A 24,716-nucleotide genomic window follows, 5' to 3' on the forward strand; every position below is an offset into this window, starting at 1 on the left:
GGGATGCCGGTTCGTGCCTCGGTCCGGGAAGATCCCACATGCCACGGAGCGGCTGGGCCTGTGAGCCATGGCCGCTGAGCTTGCGCGTCCAGAGCCTGTGCTCTGCAACGGGAGAGGCCATAACAGTGAGAGGCCTGCATACCGCAAAAAAAAAAAAAAAAAAAAAAAAAAAGTAAATAAATAATGCCCACATTTTTAAGTGAAAAACTAGTGATTTTAGACATAACTATACTTTTAAACAAAGTATGTAATATGGCCAAGCTGATGACTTTGTTTAAAAAAAACTCTAGGTGTTGCTGAGACACCTTCAACAGGTGCAGTGACGTCTCTGTTCATTTTTGAAAAAGTGTCTGCCATGTACCTGAGTCTCAATATCCTTGGTTTATCTATTCGTTTTTTGTTGTAACATACTATTTCTACCCATGGTTGTTTCAAAGGGGTGAAATGCTGTTTTATTGATTCCTTAAGCTAGAAAGGCAGTAATGTGTTTCACATATTTCCAAAGTATTTTTCTGGAGATTGAAAGTGAGGGAACTATGGTTTAGGGCCAGAAACTTCCCAAATATCCGACTGTTTGTGTTAGATGAAGTGGAAAAGAAGTGCCTTATCAGATAGTCCACTTGAGAAGTATCTTACATATATACAAGAGGTCTGCTAAAAACATGCATATAAGACGTCTTCTAAAAACATTTTACAGGCAGCTTTCCTTGTGTTTGAGTGACAGCTTCCCCAAAATTTGTGTTCCTATGCATAAAGATGTCTTTGGTGGACTTGGGGAAGAGGTTGCTAGAAGCAGCAAGAAAAGGCCAAGATGATGAAGTAAGAACATTGATGGCAAATGGTGCCCCATTCACCACAGACTGGGTAAGCTCTCTTAATTATTCCCAGCGTGTGCTGTTACCAACCTTTTTCTTAAAGGCTAAACAGTCTGTATTGATTTTTCTTCATTCTTTTTCTGCCTCAGTCTCCTTACAAGCATTTCATTTTCGTTGCCTCATCTGAACATGTGGTTTTCCTTTTCTTTTAGTTTTCCAAATTGAAAGAATCTCCTGTGGATATATGGGTGGTAATTGTAAGATATTATATACTTGTGATTTTCTATAATTTATTTTTTTTTATTTTTGGCTGCATTGGGTCTTCGTTGCTGCTTGCGGTCTTTCTCTAGTTGCAGAGAGCAGGGGCTACCCTTCGTTGTGGTATGCAGGCTTCTTATTGTGGTTGCTTCTCTTGTTGCGGAGCATGGACTCTAGTTGCGTAGGCTCTAGTAGTTGTGGCCCACGGGCTTAGTTGCTCCGCGGCATGTGGGATCTTCCCGGACCAGGGATCGAACCTGTGTCCCCTACATTGGCAGGCGGATTCTTAACCACTGCACCACCAGGGAAGCCCTATAATGTTTTTTTAGAGTATTTTCTAAAGGTTTACTTATCCCTGGAGTGTCCTTGGGTTATAGGCTGTAATTAGCTAGAAATTAAACAAAATCAGTATACTGAGTGCATTTCTAAACTAATGAAACTCCTTGTTTCCTTTCCTCTAAAATGTCCTCATTAATAAGGAATAGTCTAGCCATTTTGTTTCCTTTACCACTGTTAAAAAACATTAAAGAGGAAGATGTAATTTCATGAGTTCAGACAGTCAACTTGGAGAGCAGAGTGTCAGAAGATCCAGGTCCCGGTTATAACATGGGCTTGCTTAGTATTCATAGATTTTGTAAGCACTGCCTAATTTTAACAATTCGATAAGCACTGTCCTCTATTCTGGGGTGATCAATTCATAACTTTAGAGGCCAGCAGTTTCTTAGCACTTCACAAAAAGGAAGAAAGGAAACCCATGAGATTAGCATTTCTATAAATAGACCTGAAAAGAGCAATGTGAATTAAATCCAATCAGGTAAAGAGAGTGAATATATGAAAAGCAAAGAATAAACGAAATAGGTTTTAAAATAGAGAGCATAACATGAGAAAGGAATAGATCTCTGGCCAAAATGGATGCTGATAGATAACTGTGATTAGTAACAAGACTTACTTTGAGATGATACAGACTTGCTTATTGCTATTGACACACCATTGCTATATTTTTCTGTGGGGGGGTGCGGGGGGCACTTCATCTCATCAGTCTTTTTGCTTTGCTTTACTGTGGTAACAAACTTCTATTTCAACCAATTAAATTTGTACCCTAAATTTCAAATGTAACTTTCTAGTCTCTGCCCTTTTCCTAGAATTGTTTTGAACTTGCCTATCCCTTCCCTTTATCCCTGACTCAGAATGCTCTTTTCTTTCCATTTTTTTTAACCTTCTTCTAAGTCCTATTTAAAATCATACCCTTTATGGAATTTTACCTGGTAAGTCCACCTGACTTAAATCCATTACACTTAGCGCTTCTTTAATTGGTTGTATATTTATTTGTCCATTAGTTTATTAATTTTAATGAAATAATTTCTTCAGCTTATCTATCCAGCCAGATTCTCTCTCCAAGGGCAGGAACCTAGGCGTCACCTGTTGTTCATTTGTATCCCTCCAGTAATGATTTAGGACTCTGCACACAGTTGATATTAAATGAGTATTATTTTCCCACAGCTTGGAACATCACCCCTCCACCTTGCAGCCCAGTATGGTCATTATTCCACAGCAGAAGTGCTCCTTCGAGCAGGCGTTAGCAGGGATGCCCGGACCAAAGTGGACAGGACCCCCTTGCACATGGCTGCAGCTGATGGACATGCACACATCGTGGAACTACTTGTTAGGGTAAAGCAAGAAGAGTGAGGGGTCTATATTGTAAAAAAGACAAATACCTCCCTGTTTTTTTACTTAAACAGGTGGTAGGAAACTAGGTTGGGAAAGATTAAGTTTAGGACAGTTTATAGCATTGAATTGCATCTCTTTCAAGAGTCATCATGGCTATGAGGATTTTATTTTCTAAGTTTTTAAAGGCTAAACAGACTTTCTTGATCTTTCTTCATTTTTCTTCTGCAGGTGTTCTCTGGTCTTATGCCTATTTTTTCAGGCACTCAGCTCTCTGTTAATAAATGCAACAAAAATCTGTTCTTTTCCCCTTCCTCTCCCATCTGTTATAATTTCCAACTATGTCCTTAAAAGGTCCTCTCATTTAAGGCATTGTCTGTCAGCATTCAGGAGACATGTTTTTCCCTTTGATATTTCTTAAACATTTCTAAATTTGAATATGTGTAATCGCTATGGAAATCCTCTGTATATGGTGATGGGATATTGTACCTGTTCTACTGTAACCAGTGTCTCTGAAAAAAATTACTTTTCTATGACAGAATGGTGCAGATGTGAATGCCAAGGACATGCTGAAGATGACAGCTTTGCACTGGGCCACAGAGCACCACCATCGAGATGTTGTAGAGCTACTTATCAAATATGGAGCTGATGTCCATGCTTTCAGCAAGTTTGATAAATCTGCCTTTGACATAGCCCTGGAGAAGAACAATGCTGAGATTCTGGTCATCCTTCAGGTCCTGTTCTTTTTATACACCACAGTATACTTCAGTTGAAGTTAAGGATTTTTTGTAGGAGCTGAATCAAAACTGAATTTTCTCTATCTTATCAAAGTAGTACTTCCATTATGTCTCAATCTTGTGACTCAGTGTCATTAGTATCTTTAAAAAAATAAATAATATTCTATAAAGCCCTGAATTATTCATGGTGATTGAAGAACAATGTTGTGGCCAGTACAAAAATAAGTTTTTATTTGGCTTTAGAATGTTTTTTCTTCATGAAACTTTCCCTTTCTAATTAAACTTGACTTGGGATAATATTAAAAACCTCTTTATGTTTTATGAATATACATCAGCTCTTGTGAGATAGTACATAGCTCTAAAGCATATTGAGTCATAAGGAAGCCATCTCAGAATTAAAAATCAGGTGTGATTATATCATCCATTGATTTCCTAAGCCAGCACTGGTATATCAGGAAATAACAGGATTAATTAAAGATTAATAGGACATAGCCCTGTCCTTGGAGTTTTTACAGTATTATGAAGGTAAAGACAAGATATAAAGCATTACAATACTATGGTGGTAAACAGATACCTAGTAAGTATTACAGGAGGGAGTATTGATAATACTTAAGGCAAGGATTAAAGTATATGTAGACTCTGAACTGAGTTTTGAAGGAGTAGTAGGCAGAGATGTGAGAAGATGATATTCTAGGCTAGAAAAAGCAAAGACACAGAGGTGGGAAAAGACGTGGAATATTCAGAAAAGAGTAGTTGTGTGACCAGAGATTGGGCAAGAGAAGCAGAGTTTGGGAGTGGCAGGAGCTAAGGTTTGAGAAGCTGAGTTCTGAACATAGGGTTGTTAGATGGCATGCAAAAGAGTATATACTGTTGGGCTTCCCTGGTGGTGCAGTGGTTGAGAGTCTGCCTGCCGATGCAGGGGACATGGGTTCGTGCCCTGGTCCGGGAAGATCCCACATGCCATGGAGCGGCTAGGCCCGTGAGCCATGGCCGCTGAGCCTGCACATCTGTAGCCTGTGCTCTGCAACGGGAGAGGCCACAACAGTGAGAGGCCCGTGTACCGCAAAAAAAAAAAAAAAAAGAGTATGGACTATTTTGTGGGCAAGGGGTATCCAATAGAAGCTTTTAAGTAGAGAATTGATATGATAAGATTTTTTAAAATGATGATTGTTTGGAGCGTGGTACAGACTTGAGAGAGAAGACACTTACTGCTGAAGACCTTCATTAGGCCAGGCAAGAGCCAATGAAAGCTTGAATTAAGGAAGTGATAATGGAGGGTAGAGGGGCAGATTCAAAAAGGAATTTTACACTAATCAGAGAATGGATAATCCGTTTCAACTGAAGCTCTTAGCAAGGGGATAATTATATGTAAAAAATAGTCATTTCTACTGTATTATCAGTGGTTGGTTGGTTTGTTTTTTCTGACATATGGTTCCCTATAGACTGGTTATTCTCTTCAACTTTCAATTCCTTGTTTAGAGCCCTTTTATAATTTGACCTTTTTTAGTAGTGATCATGTTTGTAGAAAACTGCTTATGAAAGTAAAAAAATAAAATAAAGATAAACATCTTTATACCGAAATTGTGCAGATATCTCTAGAAGCAGAAGTGCAGCATATGGAACTAGACTTTAAAATCCGGCACTCATTTATTTGCTTGTTATATATTCTCTTAGGGATTTCTTCAATGGCAGAATGGAATAAGTAGTTGGACAAAACTCTGGAGAATATTGTTCTCTGTAGATTCTCTGCAGGGATCTCCAGCTAGCACATTGTCTTGTACATAATTGATCATAGAATATTAGTGCTGGAAATTACTTTTTAGGCCACCCCCTTTATTTTTCAAATTAAAAACCAATATCCAGAGAGGTTAAGTGAATTGTCTAGAAGTTTTTGCAAATAATAACGCCTTTTTTTTTTTTTTCTAAAGTAGAGATAAGCTTGGGAAAGCAATCTAACGTCTCTGTTGCCCTGGTTTGAGAAAAAACAGTCGTCTTAATGAGAACTGTGAGGTCCCTGGGACATTGTGCGCCGGAACTAGTTCTGCTTGACAGAGCATTGTGGGGGGGCTGTTCAGTAACTGTATTACTAAGGCTGGTTAGTAAGTGTTCTGACTTTGAAATATCTTGCATTGTTTTATAGGAAGCAATGCAGAATCAGGTGAATGCTAATCCTGAGAGAGCCAACCCTGTGACTATGGGTACCCCATTCATCTTCACGTCAGGAGAAGTTGTCAACCTCGCAAGCCTTGTTTCTTCAGCCAGCACCAAAACAACCTCAGGTAATGTTCTGATAATGTGACATTTATTTTAGACTTAAAATGAACAAAATTACAGGTTTTCTTATGAGATACATAGGTACCCTGTCTGATACCCACTCCTTTATTAAAATATTCCTCAAATGGAAGATTTATAATAGATTTAAAAGCTAATGCACTTATTCTTTCTAGGGAAAGGGAAAATCATACATTGGGATTGTACATAAGTGTTTACTGTGTTAAAAGTAAAATATTCTACAGATTAATCTGTTGAAGGATTATGTCTGACCCCTAAATGAAAATATACGGGTGCTTTAATATGGTACTGCTAAGGAAAATAGTTAAATATTTATAGTCTAAGGCAGTAACAAAGCAGAATAAACATAAATGGTTGTTGGAATGCTGATATATAAGAGGTACATGTGATTATTTGACTAAAGTGTAGGAGTCTTGATTTGTTCTTGAGAACATATATAACAAGAAAATAGCAAAGAAAAGCACTTGATGTTGATCTTTTGAGACTTGTATGTTTTTAACAATAATATCTGTATAAAAAGGAGCAAATCCACTTTGCTGTACAGCAGAAACTAATACATTATAAATCAACTATACTCTAATAAAAATTTTTTAAAAATAAAAATAAAAAGGAGCAAATTGAGTTTATTTTCAACATCTTACAAATACTTGTTTTACAATGAAGGAACTTGTGTCCTCATTTAAATAAATTTTCCTACTGACTCTTGGTTTCTTTTTCTGTTTCTGACTTTCATTTAAAAATACGCAACTGTATTCATAGTTAAGTTTGTAAAATATCAAAGGAAGATCTTGAATGAGGTATTATTATTTTTTTGTTTTGTTTTGTTTTTTGGGGTTTTTTTTTTTTTTTTTTTGCAGTACGCGGGCCTCTCACTGTTGTGGCCTCTCCCATTACGGAGCACAGGCTCCAGACGCACAGGCTCAGCAGCCATGGCTCATGGGCCCAGCCGCTCCGCGGCATGTGGGATCTTCCCGGACCGGGGCACGAACCCGTGTCCCCTACATCGGCAGGCGGACTCTCAACCACTGCGCCACCAGGGAAGCCCTGTTTTTTGGGGGGTTTTTTTTTGTTTTTTTTTTGCGGTACGTGGGCCTCTCACTGTTGTGGCCTCTCCCGTTGCGGGGCACAGGCTCTGGACGCGCAGGCTCAGCAGCCATGGCTCACAGGCCCAGCCACTCCGCGGCATGTGGGATCTTACCAGACTGGGGCACGAACCCACGTCCCCTGCATCGGCAGGTGGACTCTCAACCACTGCGCCACCAGGGAAGCCCTGGGGTTTTTTTTGCAGTACGCGGGCCTCTCACTGTTGCGGCCTCTCCCATTGAGGAGCACAGGCTCCGGACGCGCAAGCTCAGCGGCCACGGCTCACGGGCCCAGCCGCTCCGCGGCATGTGGGATCTTCTCAGACTGGGGCACGAACCCGTGTCCCCTGCATCGGTAGGCAGACTCTCAACCACTGCGCCACCAGAGAAGCCCGAGGTATTATTATTGAGAGGCATTGTAAAATAGAAAGAACACACACTATACATAGAATTTTGCATTCAGAACTGCTTTCAAATACTGATTTATTACTTGACTAAGATGCTTGACCTTGGAAAAATTACTTCTCTAAGCCTTCTGTACTCATATATAAAATTGGGATATAATAATCTACTTCATGAGGTTGTTGTGAGACTGAGATTTTGTATTTCAGTACCCATTTTATAGCAGGGCTTCAATAATAGCTAATGTTAAGTGGAAATAGAACTTCTCAGTGAAGGTTGAGTCCATCTTGCCCACAAGGGGGCAGTAGTGACCTTCATTTTATAAACTATCAACTGTTGTTTAAAATCACTGTAATCAGAATATTCACAGCCATTAGGATTTGTTGTGGTTCAGGCCACACTGATTAGAACAAGTGCTTTTTTAATCCAAAAGTTTTTAGAAGACAATAAAGTTATATGTTCACAAACACGTATTGAATAAAAAGAGCTAGAGTTAAGTCTTTAGTCTAACTACTGAAATTCTCCAGATTCTTATCTGGAATGATAAGCAAAGTTGAAGACATTCAGGATAGAGATTCTTAGCCTTGATTCCCATGGACCTATATCACGTTTGTCGTGTTGCTTTTGGCAAACCTACTCTTCTTTCTCTCTTCTGTATGTTGACAATGGCAAATTGAAATTGCTAAACTGTCACATAATTAGAGCTAATCTCTCCAGTGTCATCTTACTCATGAAGCAGTTCTACCTAGCTCTTCCCTTTAGGGGACTGGCCTATCTGATGTTTAATCAGTGCAGATAAAAGAAAGGAGAAAAGTTATAAGACAAATTCAGGTTGTGTTATTGAGCTGGGTTAAAGGATTTTCTTTTCCTGAATGGTGGGGCAGGCCTCTTGTTTCCCATCATCCAGTAATATTTTTTTTTTTTTTCTTTTTGCGGTATGCGGGCCTCTCACTGTTGTGGCCTCTCCCGTTGCGGAGCACAGGCTCCGGATGCGCAGGCCCAGCGGCCATGGCTCACGGGCCCAGCCGCTCCGCGGCATATGGGATCCTCCCAGACCGGGGCACGAACCCGTATCCCCTGCATCGGCAGGCGGACTCTCAACCACTGCGCCACCAGGGAGGCCCCCAGTAATATTTTTAAGAGTTAACTGAAAAGACCTTAAAAAAAAGAGAGGGAGAGAATTAACTGAAAGTATCATAGGATTATCATTTTGGTGGATTTTTTTTTTTTTTTTTGCTGCGCCCCACACCATGTGGGATCTTAGTTCCCCTACCAGGGATTGAACCCATGCCCCCACATTGGGAGCCTGGAGTCTTAACCACTGGACTGCCAGGGAAGTCCTTGGTGGTTAGAAACAAAATTCAGATTATAAAGTTTGCTTTCAATTTTCCATTTGTGACTAAAGGTGTCAGTCATCAGTGCCACCATCAAACTGCAGTGATTTGGGAAAGCAGACTAATTTAAACATTAATCAGAGCAAAACAAAGTTATGAAGATGAACTTCCTGTTTCTGTAGAATCATAAGATGCACTCCAAAGTCAAATATAAATTGCCTTATATTGGTTCATAAAGGGTACAGGCTTTGGAATCTAATAATTAGGTTCTAATCTGGGCTATGACATTTACTAGCTGCATGACCCTGGGCAAGTTACTTAATTTTTCTGGATCTAGTTTGCTGAGGTTGCCTAGCTGACCATAGCACACTACCCTAAATCCTGGTCTGAAGAGCTTATTTATTTATATAAGCTACATTCTGAATAGGTAAAAAGTTGTCACTAACAATGCCATTTCCCTTCCAAAAACAACAGCAACCATGCACATTTCACTTTATTTGATGTGGGGGTCTTATATTAAAGAGAACAAAGGAATTAACATTATTTAACAATAAAGTACTTTATTTTCCTAGAACTCCCTGGGATAAGTCTAAGGTAATTTGCATCATCTCTTCAGTTTCAACTGTATATGTCAGAATACTAAACCTAATTTTTCACATATGTTCTTCATTTTGCTATTGAGGGGAAGTTGGGTGAGTCATTATGTTTGAATCAAAGGGAGAGCACCCTTAGGTTGGAATCATTTTATGCTAAGAACTATATAATGTCTTTCTCATGAAGCAGTTCTACCCAGTTCTACCTTTAGCTTGGTGGCCTACCTGATGTCTGTCCTAGAACTTTAATTATAACAGCCTTGCTTGTGTGTGTGTCTGTGTGTGTATGTGTGTGTTTTAACTGTGGTAAAATAATGTCTTTTTTTATTGTTAGTGACTTACTGTCACATATATTCCAACCTCCATGAGGCATATATCTAAAAATTGCTTGTTCCTTGTTTGTTTCATCTGTGAGTTTTATGTCAGCACTTGGTCTGAGTGATAAGAAAAACATGAACTAAGCAGGAAAATTAGGGTATAGGCTATAGCTGAATCTTGCTCTTACTGAAGTCATTAGATAGACACAGGCTCCTTTCTAGAGGTCAAGCACTGTGTTCTACTCAGACCACTTGGTTCCCTGAGTATTTTATGAGAAATTAAAATAAGGATATTATTACTATCTCTACCCTTATCTTCACTCCCACAGTCATCACCCAAAAGCTTTGATTAAAATAGTTTGCAGCTATGTGTATTATACAAGTAATCCACCTTTTTATGGAAAAATCTTCTGAAATTTAAATTTATAAACCAGTTAAACTAACTAGATTAATCATATCAGAAAAGGACTTTAAGGTTTTTTAAAGTATTTTACAGATAATTGACTTTTTTAAAGTATAGTAGTGGGAGAACTTAAGAGTACATTTAGGGCTTCCCTGGTGGCGCAGTTGTTAGGTATCCGCCTGCCAATGCAGGGGACATGGGTTCAAGCCCTGATCCAGGAAGATCCCACATGCTGCCAAGCACCTAAGCCCATGAGCCACAACTACTGAGCCTGCGCTCTAGAGGCCTCGAGCCACAACTACTGAGCCCGTGTGTCACAACTACTGAAGCCTGCACACCTAGAGCCCATGCTCCGCATCAAGAGAAGCCACCACAATGAGAAGCCTGTGCACCGCAACAAAGCGTAACCCCCATTTGCCACAACTAGAGAAAGCCCGCGTGCAGCAATGAAGACCCAATGCAGCCAAAAATAAAATAAATGAAATGAAACTAAGAAAAAAAAAAAGAGCGCATTTAAAAAGGGCTTCCCTGGTGGCACAGTGGTTGAGAGTCCGCCTGCAGTTGCAGGGGACACAGGTTCGTGCCCCGGTCCGGGAGGATCCCACATGCCGCGGAGCAGCTGGGCCCATGAGCCATGGCCGCTGAGCCTGCGTGTCTGGAGCCTGTGCTCCACAACGGGAGAGGCCACAACAGTGAGGCCCGCGTACCACAAAAAAAAAAAAAAGAAGTGTATCAGTCACATTTCAGTCAGGTGACAAAGCTACATATGGTGTAGTTTTATTATACGTAATTTTATTATACATATAAAATAAATATATCTATTTTATTATACATATATAATATATATATATATAATAAGTATATAATTTATAAGCTTATAAACTTAATTTATAAACACTCTTTAGTAACAATGGAGTAACTACTATGAGGAGAGAACTCAGGAATAGCCAGTATGGGGAGCAGCCACTACTTCTGTATGACAAAACTTAATCTCATGCCAGATGACAAGAAATATTTATGGGGTCCAGCTTCAGTATCACAAGATACGGTAAAGAAGGGTGGATTTGCAGCCAAGAAGCAACTAATTCACAACTGGTACAATAAGTATCTCTGAAATTATAGTGAAAGACATAGGGAAATGAAATTCATGTTATAGAAGTTTGATTTATGAAAAATTGTTGAGTAATACTTTCAGTTCATAAAGTTAGGAGTGCCTATTGCCAAATCTAATACACTTCCCTCTTGGAACTTAGCTGTAAGGATATCACACAGATACAAGAGAAAAAGGTTATGAACAAATTGTTTTTGAAAAGCACACCATGACATAACTAAAGTAGGTAAAGTAGGTAATTGTTTAGCCTTTGACATTCAATATGTGAAACTTCAGGTTTTTAATGTTCTTGCACTTGAGGTCAATCCTAGTCTTCTCACCTCTCTAGCTGATGAATAGAAGTAGCATGGTTGAGTAAAGCCCAGGAGGGGCCTATTCCCTCAACACTGCTTAGTTTGGGGTGAGGCATGCTTTGTACCCTTACTGCCTGCTGCCAAGGAGAGCTCTGCATAGCCAGCCTAGGGAGTGGGTGGCACTCTTGGTCTGTTAGCTACTGATGCTCAGCATTGGCAATGCCAAGAGAATGATCAAATGAAGGGAATGTAGTGTGGCCTTACACCAAGCATATTACCTTAATCCACTTTAAAGGGAAGACTTTAAACCTTAAAAGAGTTTTAACACCATGATAATTGGTTTTTATAAGTTTGTATTAGAGAGCAAGATTAAGCACATTAGAGTGAAAAGCTGAGGTTTTGATTTAATAAGCCATTTTTAGTTCATCTGAATTTATTCTCTCCGCTGGACCTCATTTGCCTTTTTTACCAAAATAGGTGACCCCCATGCCTCCTCAACAGTACACTTCTCAAATTCTACCACCTCAGTGTTGGCCACCCTTGCAGCTCTTGCTGAGGCATCAGCCCCCCTCTGCAACTCACACAGAGCCACAGGTAGGTAAGGGATATCTGCTGGGTGAATCACCATTTCATCTTTTGCTTTTGAATCTCCAGCAGATTTAATTTGCATGAAATGTTAAAGAATTATGGTTAGAGACAGCGAGGATAAAGGAATGTAGAGTCATTGAGCATCAGAAAGAAAAATCGCTAACTGACATAATCAGCTGAATAATATCAGAGAATGACTAAGTTATTCCTTTGTAGTTTTGCAGCTTCAAGTTTGTTTATCCTGACTCCAGTTGGATCAGATTGAAATGTTTAGTCTTATATTAGCAGAGTTTTGGAAATACTCTATGTTATGCTTTGTCTGATGCTATCATAGAATGATTCTAAATAGCAGCCTAAATATCTTGTATTAAAGCATCAGAATCCATGGGACTGCTACCTTGCTCATTATTATATTCTTTGTACCTCAGGTTGGCTTGCTTTTATTTTCACTGGAGATGTTATTTTGGCATCTCCAGTGGATTTGTGAAGATACATTCTGTATAGTGCCCTTCTTATTTTAAAACAGAAAGGTTTCAGGTCACTTAGCCAGAACTAGTGACCCACAGGGAAAAGGCTTAAGGCTTCATATAGGTAGGGGACAAATAGTCATAGGTAGGGCTAAATAGTCATTTAGGAATCTTTCTGGAAACCTCTGGCAGTCTGCTCCATCATAAATGAAAGCAGATTGTTGATTTCTTTCTGCCATTGACATTTGGATGCTGAGAACATTCCTCCAATCCTATTTTTCCAACTGACAACAATCATAAAGATCTCTACTCAGATGTGTGTGAGTGAACAGCATGGCAGAGGAAAAAGCAATGTATTAAACTTGTGCTTGTTATTCTTTTGATTTGTTCTTTGATGTTGGATAAATCATTTACTTCTCCAGGTCTCAGTCTCCTCACCTCTGACATTATGGTTGGATTAGATTACCTGTCAGGGTCCTTTCAGCTATAACATTTAACTGTTCTTTGTTTCTAGGAGGTGTGAATGCTCTATTTCCGCTGAACTGCCTGAATGTGTCTCATATCGATAGTCCCTACCCCACTTATTGCAAAGTTCTACTTGTGACTCTTTAAGATTTAGAAATTTCATAGTGGTAGGAGCTGTTTCCCCTAATAGTTATTGGGGATACTGACTAACCAAACTGAAAATCTTTATTCAACATGATACATGTAAAGCTCTTAGAAAGGTACCTGGCACATAGTGTCATTGCTGTTAATGTTATTGTTGATCTGTCAGATGAGAGAAGCCATCTACTATTTTTGTCTATCAGACTTCTTCTGTGTTTTGACTTCTTGACATATTATTTTGTTAATTCACTATTAAATGCCTTTATTTCTTATAGAAATAGATCTACTCTAATTTATAGTTATTTTTCTAAGCTCTCTAAAGTTGTTTAGACTTTCAAGATGCTTTCTGAAAAAAAGAGTTCCGAGATCAAATATGTTTGGGAAACTCAGCATATCTTATTTTATATTAGAGAGTCACAATGCTCATTAGTGTATTAGGGTCTCTGATACTTCCTACAAAATAAACAAACACAAAAATTTAAGCATATTTAAACGAGCATTTTGAAAATGTATTTGTACATAGAACCTATCTTTAGTGAAAGCTAACATGTCAATGAAGACATTTTATTTATTTATTTGTTTTTATTTTTGCCTGTGTTGGGTCTTTGTTGCTGCACGTGGGCTTTCTCTAGTTGCGGCGAGCGGGGGCTGCTCTTCGTTGGGGTGCACGGGCTTCTCACTGCGGTGGCCTCTCTTGCTGAGGAGCACGGGCTCTAGGTGTGCGGGCTTCAGTAGTTGTGGCACGTGGGCTCAGTAGTTGTGGCACACAGGCTTAGTTGCTCCGCGGCATGTAGAATCCTCCTGGACCAGGGCTTGAACCCATGTCCCCTGCATTGGCAGGCGGATTCTTAACCACTGCGCCACCAGGGAAGCCCTCCCTGTTTTCTTTTAGCCTCTGACTTAGCATTGTTTACAGGAGCTTGCTTTTGTGAACTGTTGAATCTAACTTTTTTTTTCAAGTTTTTCTATCCCTGATATTATCAGTTTTAAGGGGGCTGAAATTACTATACTTCTATTTTTTTTAAAGCTGAAATGTTATGTTTCCTTTTGTCATCTGTAGCTAATTCAGAGGAAATCATAGAAGGAAATTCTGTTGACTCATCAATCCAGCAAGTGGTGGGGAGTGGAGGCCAGAGGGTCATCACCATAGTGACCGATGGAGTCCCTCTGGGTAATATCCAAACTGCAATCCCTACTGGAGGCATTGGCCAGCCATTTATTGTAACTATGCAAGATGGACAGCAAGGTGAGTTATCCCATTTAGACAATTGTTTATTAAAAGATGCTTTAGACACTCAACACACCTCTAAAAATGAAGCATTAGGGGGACTTCCCTGGTGGTCCAGTGGTTAAGACTCCGCACTTCCAGCGCAGGGGGCGTGGGTTCGATCCCTGGTTGGTGAACTAAGATCCCACAGGCCATGTGGTATGGCCAAAAAAAAAAAAAAAAAATGACGCATTAGGGCAAGTAATGGGAATGGAAGAAAGCCAGATGCCAGATGGGACAAAGAAGCTCTGAAAAAGGAAAAAAACAGAAGCCAGGCTGGCTGGCAAAGGCTAATTCTCCTAATATATATAAAATCTGTGAGTAAAACCAATAATCTGGTAGAAGAAAGAGCAAATAATGTCAACTAGTAGTTCACAGAAAAGAAAATACTGATGGTTCTTAAAAATAGGAAAATATCTTCAACCCACTTCTTTCATGCAAGAGAAATATAAATAAATAAATACTGCAGCAAGATACCATTAAAGCACTATATTGTCAAGGGTATGGGGAAACAGGCAGTCTTATAAATCACTGGTGAGAGTGTAAATTACTGCATCCTCTGAAGAGCAAATTGTCAATATATATCAGTATTGAAGATGCATATACCTTTTGCCTAAAAAGTTATTTTTCTAGGAATTTATATTCACACACACAGAAATGACATATATACTAAATTATTCATTACAGCATTATTTGTAGTCATCAGAGATTAAAAAGAACCTAAGTAGGGCTTCCCTGGTGGCACAGTGGTTGAGAGTCCTCCTGCCGATGCAGGGGACGTGGGTTCATGCCCTGGTCCGGGAAGATCCCACATGCCGCGGAGCAGCTGGACCTGTGGGCCATGGCTGCTGAGCCTGTGTGTCCGGAGCCTGTGCTCCGCAACAGGAGAGGCCACAACAGTGAGAGGCCCGCGTACCACAAAAAAAAAGGAACCTAAGTAGAAGTCATTAAGGAACTGGATAAATAAATTATGATACACCCCACCCATGCAATGGAATACTATGCAGCTATAGAAGACAATGAGGAAGATTCTTGTATACAAGTATGGTCTGATCTCCAAAATACATTAAGTGACAAGAGCAAGATGCAGGGGTGTGTAGAGTATGCTACATTTGTATTTTTAAAAAAGGGAAATATATGTATATTTGCTAATATGTTCATAGACTTAAACTATCTCTGGAAGAACATTCAGAAATAACATTGAAAACATTGGTTCCCTTGTGGCAGGGCACCTGGGTAGCTAGGATGGATAGGAAGCTTTTCAATGTATATGCTTTTATAGCTTTTAATCTTTGAACCATGTGAATGTATTACATATTCAAAAAATACATAAGTAAATTTTTTTTGAAAAAAGAAAGAAACTAATTACAACTTCATTTCTCAGAAATACTGAAGATTGAAGAAGGAGGGTTGATATAATTACCTTTTGTGTCATCAAAATTTTGACTTGGCCTAAATAATTATGGGGATTTTATAATTTTCAAATTATTTGAATTGATGGATCTTTGCAGTATGGGAAGAAAGAGTAGAAATTAAACCTTTATAATTCAGGCTTTGGTATCATAAGTTCTTGGAGCTTTATTTGAAAATATACCACTGATATTTTTGTGGACATGATTATCATTTAAAGTTTTGGGGGGCTCATTGAGTAAGTGAGAGACTCTGCTTGTAATGGAGTTAAATAAATGAGAACAAAGTTGTTTTAAGGAAAAAAATAAAATTTGAGGTTTTGCCTAGATGAACTACACTACTTTAAAAAAAATTTTTTTTAATTACTTATTTATTTATTTTTGGCTGCGTTGGGTCTTTGTTGCTTCATGCGGGCTTTCTCTAGTTGTGGAAAACTGGGGCTACTTTTTTTTTTTTTTTCGGTACACAGGCCTCTCACTGTTGTGGCCTCTCCCGTTGCGGAGCACAGGCTCCGGATGCGCAGGCTCAGCGGCCATGGCTTACGGGCCCAGCCACTCCGCGGCACGTGGGATCTTCCCGGACCGGAGCACGAACCCGTGTCCCCTGCATCGGCAGGAAGACTCTCAACCACTGTGCCACCAGGGAAGCCTTAGCGGGGGCTACTTTTCGTTGCAGTGTGCAGGGTTTCTCATTGAGCCCGGAGCACGGGCTCTAGGCACACGGGCTCAGTAGTTGTGGTGCACCAGCTTAGTTGCTCCGCGGCATGTGGGATCGTTCCTGACCAGGGCTCAGACCCGTGTCCCCTGACTTGACAGGTGGATTCTTAACCACTGCGCCACCAAGGAAATCCACTACACTACTTTTTACAGATGCATTTAACCAGGCCCAAAGAAGGAGAGCTGAAATTTTGTGAATTAATTGTAAGAAATTTTAAATCCCAGACAGAATTTCCATTTCCACTTAGCAGATATCCAAGCTGCTTTCTACTGCTATCAGTTATGAGTGTTCAAGGAATACAAGCTAATCTTAAAATCAACCAAACCAAATAACTAGGTAAATCTGCTTTAAACAAAAATCATAATGCATCCTAAAACCTAAGTATAATTTTAACTTTTTATTTTGAGATAATCATATATTCATTCATGTATAGTTGTAAGAAATAATACAGAAAGATCTTGTATACCTATCACCCAGTTTCCCCTAGTGGTAACATTTTGTATAACTCTAGTACAATATTACAGACAGGAAATTGACATTGGTACAATCCACCAACCTTATTGAGATTTTTTCCAGTTTTATATGCATTCATTTGTGAGTTTGTGTTCTACGCAATTTAATGCATCAGCACCACCAAAATTGAGATACAAAACAGTTCCATCACCGAGATTCCTTGTGCTACTCTGTATTCCTTGTGTTATAGCCACTTACCTTCCTACCTCATTCCTAACACTGGCAACTACTAACTAACTCATCTGTTCTCTATTTTTATACTTTTGTCATTTCAAGAATGTTATATAAATGGAATCATACAGTATATAGCCTTTTGAGATTGGCTTTTTTGTCTCAGCATAATTTCCTTAAGGTCTATCCAAGTTGATGTTTGTATCAATAGTTCATTTCTTTTTTTTTTTTTTTTTTTTACCCTTCCCCCTCCCCATATCCTCAAGTCCATTCTCTAGTAGGTCTGTGTCTTTATTCCTGTCTTACCCCTATGTTCTTCATGACATTTTTTTTCTTAAATTCCATATATATGTGTTAGCATACAGTATTTGTCTTTCTCTTTCTGACTTACTTCACTCTGTATGACAGACTCTAGGTCTATCCACCTCATTACAAATAGCTCAGTTTCATTTCTTTTTATGGCTGAGTAATATTCCATTGTATATATGTGCCACATCTTCTTTATCCATTCATCCGATGATGGACACTTAGGTTGTTTCCATCTCCGGGCTATTGTAAATAGGGCTGCTGTGAACATTTTGGTACATGTCTCTTTTTGAATTATGGTTTTCTCAGGGTATATGCCCAGTAGTGGGATTGCTGGGTCATATGGTAGTTCTATTTGTAGTTTTTTAAGGAGCCTCCATACCGTTCTCCATAGCGGCTGTACCAATTCACATTCCCACCAGCAGTGCAGGAGTGTTCCCTTTTTTCCGCACCCTCTCCAGCGTTTATTGTTTCTAGATTTTTTGATGATGGCCATTCTGACTGGTGTGAGATGATATCTCATTGTAGTTTTGATTTGCATTTCTCTAATGAGTAAAGATGTTGAGCATCCTTTCATGTGTTTGTTGGCAGTCTGTATATCTTCTGTGGAGAAATGTCTATTTAGGTCTTCTGCCCATTTTTGGATTGGGTTGTTTGTTTTTTTGTTATTGAGCTGCATGAGCTGCTTATAAACTTTGGAGATTAATCCTTTGTCAGTTGCTTCATTTGCAAATATTTTCTCCCATTCTGAGGGTTGTCTTTTGGTCTTGTTTATGGTTTCCTTTGCTGTGCAAAAGCTTTTAAGTTTCATTAGGTCCCATGTGTTTATTTTTGTCTTTATTTCTTCTTTTATTTTTGTCTTTATTTTTATTGATGTTTGTATCAATAGTTCATTTCTTTTTATTGCTGAGTAGTATTCCATGGTATGGATGTACCATAGTTTGTTTAACCATTTACCTACTTGATCTGTCTCCAGGTTTTGGCTATATCTGAGTAAAGCTGTTATGATCAATCACGTACAGGTTGTATGGGAACATAAGTTTTCAGTTTTCTGGGGTAAATGTCCCAAAGTAAAATTTCAGGGTCATATGGTAAATGCATGTTTAATTTTGTAAAACACTGCCAAACTATTTTCTACAGTGACTGTACCATTTTACATTTCCACCAGCAATTTATGAATAATCCAGTTTCCCACATTCTTGCCAGTGTTTGGTGTTATCACTATTTTTTTTTAAATTTTAGCCATTCGGATAGGTGTGTAGTGCATCATGTGTGTTGTGTGCATATGTGTGTTGACCCTTTTCTCACTTAATCTATGAGAAGAGAAATAGTTAAATTAGACACAGCCAATGGCAAACTGCTTTCATGAAAGGTTTCTCAAAATTCTTATTTAAGATATCAGACCTACTTTAGATAAGTTATTCCCGCAGAATTGTAAGCTAAGTGGTCACAGCTTCTGATCTACAGTCAGACATTTCTATATAAAAGCCCCAGAGTTGGGTCTTAACTGCATGGCTTCCAAACCTGCAAATCTTCACCCTTCCTTTCTGAGGTCTTCTTAGTGCCTCTAATCTTTTTGGTTTCTCTCTGTAAAGCCATGCCTTGCCTGTTGACTCTAAAATCCAAAGAGATATGAACAGTGAGATATCAGAGAATATATCTTAGTTTAGATGTTTTTTTTTTTTTTTTTGGCTGCGTTGGGTCTTCGTTGCTGTGCGCGGGCTTTCTCTAGTTGCGGTGAGCAGGGGTTACTCTTCGTTGCGGTGCACAGGTTTCTCATTGTGGTGGCTTCTCTTGTTGCAGAGCACGGGCTCTAGGTGGACGGGCTTCAGTAGTTGTGGCTCACAGGCTCTAGAGCGCAGGCTCAGTAGTTGTGGCGCACGAGCTTAGTTGCTCCACGGCATGTGGGATCTTCCCGGACCGGGCTCGAACCCATGTCCCCTGCATTGGCAGGTGGATTCTTAACCACTGCACCACCAGGGAAGCTCTATATTTTAGTTTATTGTCTGATTCAAAGTAAGCAAAGTCTCTTTGTTTTACTATGTATTCATCACCTCCAATTGGTGTCCTTTGGCTTATAGTTCTAACTGTACCTGCTGGTCAGGTTGCAGAGGAGACTGTCATTGAAGAAGAGGCAGAAGAAGCAGAGAAATTGCCAGTGACTAAGAAACCAAGAATAGAAGAGATGACAGACAGTGTGGAGGAAAGCAAGGTAATGTTTTTAGCAGTGGTGGAGAGAAGAGAAGGCAAAGATTCAAAAGCCAGAACTTTCAAGGCCCAAACCCTTCTTTTTTGTCTACTCTCAGGAATTCTTACCTGTGGTGGTTTACTTTTACAGGAAGGCACTGAAAGAGAGCTACTTCAGCAGCAACTCCAGGAGGCTAATCGAAGAGCCCAGGAATACCGACACCAGCTCCTAAAGAAAGAGCAAGAGGCAGAACAGTACCGCCTCAAGCTAGAGGCCATGGCCCGACAACAGCCCAATGGAGTTGATTTCACTATGGTTGAAGAGGTGGCTGAGGTAGATGCTGTAGTAGTTACAGAGGGGGAGATGGAGGAGAGAGAGACAGAAGTGACCGGGGCAGTAGGGACCACAGAGCCTCATACTGGAGTTTCCATGGAAACTGTTTCAACTTAATGTGCAAGGGCCATAGCTTGTGCTGTGTCCATCTTCTTCCTCTTTTTAAAAGAAAATACAAAGGACAAACATTGTATAAAAATTAAGAATGTCCTAAAGAAGAAAACTATAGCAGGGTACAGAGTTTGGGCTCAGGAAGGCTCTCTATGCAACTGGAAAATTCAAAGCCAAATTTAGAGAACAAGTCTTCTGAGGGACCAAAAGAATAAGGACCAAATTTCTCAGCTCACATCATTGCTTGAAGCATAGAGGTAAAAGAATGCTGGATGTTGCAGATTCATTGTTTTTTAAATAACTGACTTTCTATCAAAAGATTTTAAAATAATATTCCTAATATGGACACACCCAGAGCCTTTAATATTATAGTTGTACCATCAAGTGACCTGAAACTTTGCCTTAGATTTATGATGTGTACCTGTTAGAGGAGAAACCCAATTGGGAGGAGGGATTAGATGCAAGCTTTGGGGAAGAGAAAGAAATATATTCCACTTCCGAAGGAGCAGGCAGGCACTCCCCACTATCCTGAGTTAATTTCACTGAAAAGAAACGTGTGATTGCCTGACTAAATTTGCATCCATTGTGTGTCCATAGCTCAGATGCCAGTTTAAGAAACTGAAATAGAATTTTTTAAAACTGGAAAGGAGAGAAGTGTATATAAATCCAAAATCCTCCATGCTGTGCCTCTACAATGCTGGAAAGTGGCCAGAAAGAGGCTCGTGGGGTTAGGAAATAATCTGGTCCTGAGATACCAACTTTGCTCTGGCTGGATTTTATGAAGTTGCAATCAGGAGGGTAGTCTGTTGTCAGAACAACTTGCTTCCAACCATTTATTTATGTAATATCAAGCTTTAATATCAACTTTTTAATTTTATAAAACTTTGTTGAGTTTTCTAAGTGTGCCTTTCTGTGGAACTTACATGGTATCCTCTCATATGCAAGAAAAGACGGGGGAGAGATGAATGCTGAGGATGTTGTATAGCTTTCTCCATCTGATTTGGGTTGAGTAAATTGCTCTATTTCCTTAAGGTCGGGCCTTGTGCAGAGCTTTTGTGCCTTATAGGTGCTCAGTGTGTGCTGGCAAAGGGAGTGAGAGCTACCAGTGCCGTAATGTAAGGAACCAAAGATTCTGACCAGATGCTTCGTCACCTGACTCTCTTCTCTCCCACTATGCTCCCTTTGCCTATATACTTTTGAAAGTGTTTCATTGCTGGGATTTCTTGGAGTTTTTTTTAAAAAAAGGGAATACGGATGGAGAGAGAGGGGTTATGGAGAGGTCATCATCCTGGACTTGCTTGCTTGCTTTGTTGTAAATTAAAAGCAACCAGAGGGAGCTGTGCCAAGTAAACATTTGAAAGACTGTTTAGAATATGGTTTTCTTAGTTAGCAATCATGGGGAAAACATACATTTTTAATTTGGAATAAAATGTGACAGTTAACATGGTTCTGTTTACCTTGATTAGTGAAGTAATTTGCTGCAGTTTTCCAGAGGTGCAGAATCATTTGGGGCTTAAAATAGACTGAAAACATAACTCCCCAAACCGAATTTAACAAACAGAATTGGCTATTAGAAGTTTATAGACAAAAATATCAGTTTTGAAATTAATCTTGGCTACAGGCCACCGTAGCTAGGTTTTCTCCATGGACCAAGTACTAAGCACTTCCCAGATGATCAGAGATTAGTCTGCACTGTTGGGGATGATGGAGAAATGCAGTGGAGCAGCCTAGATAAGGGAGAGGGTAAAATTGTGGTATCTGCTGTCAAATCGTCCTATTTCTGTTTGCAATATTTTTCCTTTTTCTGAGTCCCTTTGTGAATCAGGTGCTAACAATAAGCTGCTATTGTGTGCCATTTCAAAGCTTTAGCTTAACTATAGAGGGACCAAGTGTTATTTTAGATGTGTTTTGTGTGTGTTCTTGGTGCACACATTGACTTTAATTCCTTCTTTTATTCTTTCCCGTTCAGGGAGTGGAGGTTAACTGTGTAGAAAATATGCAGGCCCAACCACCTCAGTCTCTGAGGTAACTTCTTATTGAGGGCGGGAAGTTTCCATCCAACGCTCCCTTCTGAGCATACAGAGTCCCTACTGTTTGGGGGAACTGTTTAGAGTTTCTTATTATTCTTTTTTTGTAAGAGCCTATCATTCCCACCCAGTAAAATATCTAATACAGCCCAAGTCATTTTTGATGATGGGCTCTCTGAGATAGGGAGTTAAAGGAGGGGTTGGGATAGGGAGAGAGAGAAGGGAAATGTCTAGAAAGGGGTGGGTGGCAAAAGGGCATTTGTTTTTATTTACTTGGAATAGACCTTTTAGCATCCCAGAGGAGGGAAATAGGACTTGATCTCTAATTGTATCGCCATAGAGAGAATGGTAGGTCAGGATCCCTTGAAGTAGTTAGATTAAATATTAAAGACATGAATGGCAGTACCATTGTATGATTTTGCATATTTTTCTGAATCAGCCATGGAAGTTGGAAAAATGTTGCTAGATCTTCTGGGTTTGGGGATTCCAACTGGCTTATTGGTAAGGTTGGATTACAGAGAATCAAACAGACAAGTGGTTCAAAGATGCTACTTGAGCAGGAGAAACCTGAAGCCTAGGATGATTGCCTACTTTAAAATAAAGCTGCTTTAATAATATCAGTATTAATATAGGAATATTAGACCCTACATTTACATTTTGGTTTTAAGCTTTCCCCTAAAAAGGAGAAAGAAATATATCTTAACATTTCTGTTCTTGTTCCTGGCTTCAGGGAAATTACTTACAAATGTATAAATGTACATTCCCTTCCTATCACTACCTCTGTGGGATCCCTTAATTGTAATGCCAGAGTTGAGGTCTCTTAATTGAAATATGGGAGAACTTGGCTTTAGGTTTTCTGTATATTGAACTCAGCACCTTAAAAGATGTTATTTTTCTCTGTCAGATCTGTGTTTCATAATTTTTGCCTTTGCCTCTCCCCCTTTTTCAGCCTTAGCACTGCATTATTAAAATGTTTGTGTCTGCTCAGTAATATTAGAAATCTGTGGCATGCAAAATGACTTTCTTTCTTTATACTGCTGTAAAAGAAATGAATTTAACAGAGGGCTCTCCAGTTGAAGTTAGGTATTTTGTGACCAGGGCATTTTTAACACCCCTTTGCTGCACATATATACTGTGTACATTTATAAACACATATGAATTTTCCCACTTTTCTCTTTGTTTGTTTGAAGTTGAACTCTAAAGTACCTGGTAAAAGCTGGAAATATTTTTATTTCATTAAAAACATTAGAGAGGGTTTCTTTCAATTGAGTAAAGGCACTGAGGAAGAAAAAGCATTACTTTGGCCCTTTTTCTGAGGCATGCTCAACCGGCAGTAATGAGAAACCTGAGGAGTGAGGCCCTAGGGAGAGCTAGTACCTAGCTTTGCAGAGATTTCTTTAGCATACAGTGTGATGACATCGGTAAACTGAAAGATTCAGAGCATGGTCAGGGGTAGAGATGGAGCTGCCTTTCCACAGAGCAAACCTCCTTTCAGCTCCTATGGTAGCTGTTTTGACTGGCATTTGTATAATTTCTTACACCTCTGAAAAGGAAAGAAACCCTAGATAAAGTTCCATGGCAGAAGGAGCAGACATTCTATGCATCTGCTTCCCAGTTTAGACATCTCGGCCTTTAAAGGAATGATCATTTTGAGAAAGCTTCTGTGGCTCTTTCCTAACAAACAACATTGTGGACCCCCAGAGCTAGAAGACATGAAGCATATAGTGAACTATTCCCAGAAGTTTAATATTGAGTGGGAATCGGTTTTTGTCCAGATTTGTTGGAGAATGGCCTCCTATTCTCTACTTGTTATATAGACATCTCTGTATGGCCAGAAAAGGAGCTTTAGAATGGAATACATATTAAGACCGCCTATGTGCTGCTCTAGGCTCTTATCTATTTCCACTTTATGTGATATTTTCCCCTTCTGAGTTAGTACTCTATTTCCTATGACAATATATTTAACAAGAGACCAGGAGCAAGAAGGATGTGAACTCGAATTAAGTAGCTTTGAACCTCTGGTGCTGCCTTTTTTTTTTTTAAGCCTCTCTTAAGATTAGGAGGTGGGGTGATATCCCTAGACTCCAGACTACTACATAGCAATTTGGCTTGTTAATGGCAGGAAATTGTGATTCCCTGTCTCTCTCCTCCCCTTTCCCCTCTAACTACTTCTGCCTCTGTGACCCCATTGTTCTTATCTCATTGAGTCTTTCCCAGGCACTAGAACTTAATTAATAGGTCATTTCTAATCTATGCGCCTTGTCTTTCCTCTTTCTGTTCCCCTCCTTCCCTACCACATATTTTATGTTTATTCTTAAGTGGTTTGTTTCTGAGAATTAATCTAGGTCATACTCTATATCCTGTGCTTCCTCGTTGGTCTCAGGCATCTTGCTCTATCAACAGTAATGATAGCAGCAGCTCCCTTCTCTGGCTTTTCCCTGTGTACTGTCCTTCTGCCAAGGCCATTTGTATTGGGGGGAGCAGAGAAAGGGTAGGTGGGGCGCCTAGCTTCTCAAAACATCTTCAGTTTTTCAGGTTGTCTAACAGCTTTATGTACAGTATGCTTTAAGAAAACTTAAGTATACTTCTCTTTTTTATTTAGGATTTTAATTAAATAGGGTTTGATTCTGATGAGCAAGTTTGTGTGTGTGTGTGAGCATTTGTGTGTATGTACACCTATACAGATCTATATTATATATACAATTTTTGT

At 39.4% G+C, this 24,716-nt stretch overlaps 1 protein-coding gene across 8 annotated transcripts in view; it reads left to right on the forward strand.

The window, feature by feature from the left end:
• Nucleotides 1-24,716, forward strand: part of GABPB2 (GA binding protein transcription factor subunit beta 2) — a 29,642-nt gene extending 4,926 nt beyond the window's left edge. The window contains exons 2-10 of one of the 8 annotated variants that reach the window (XM_082616215.1): nt 698-864; nt 1,028-1,072; nt 2,574-2,741; nt 3,278-3,472; nt 5,616-5,754; nt 11,780-11,896; nt 14,024-14,209; nt 19,429-19,559; nt 19,686-24,716. In XM_082616215.1, the coding sequence (XP_082472341.1) occupies nt 757-864; nt 1,028-1,072; nt 2,574-2,741; nt 3,278-3,472; nt 5,616-5,754; nt 11,780-11,896; nt 14,024-14,209; nt 19,429-19,559; nt 19,686-19,985 (1,389 nt within the window). In that variant the 5' untranslated portion in view covers nt 698-756 and the 3' untranslated portion in view covers nt 19,986-24,716. The remainder of the gene's footprint in view (nt 1-697; nt 865-1,027; nt 1,073-2,573; nt 2,742-3,277; nt 3,473-5,615; nt 5,755-11,779; nt 11,897-14,023; nt 14,210-19,428; nt 19,560-19,685) is intronic. The other 7 variants (XM_082616216.1, XM_082616214.1, XM_082616218.1 and 4 more) reach the window with 7 other exon arrangements.

Source organism: Mesoplodon mirus, assembly GCF_964341445.2.
Source record: "Mesoplodon mirus genome assembly, chromosome: 3".
Classification (NCBI taxonomy): Eukaryota; Metazoa; Chordata; class Mammalia; order Artiodactyla; family Ziphiidae; genus Mesoplodon; species Mesoplodon mirus.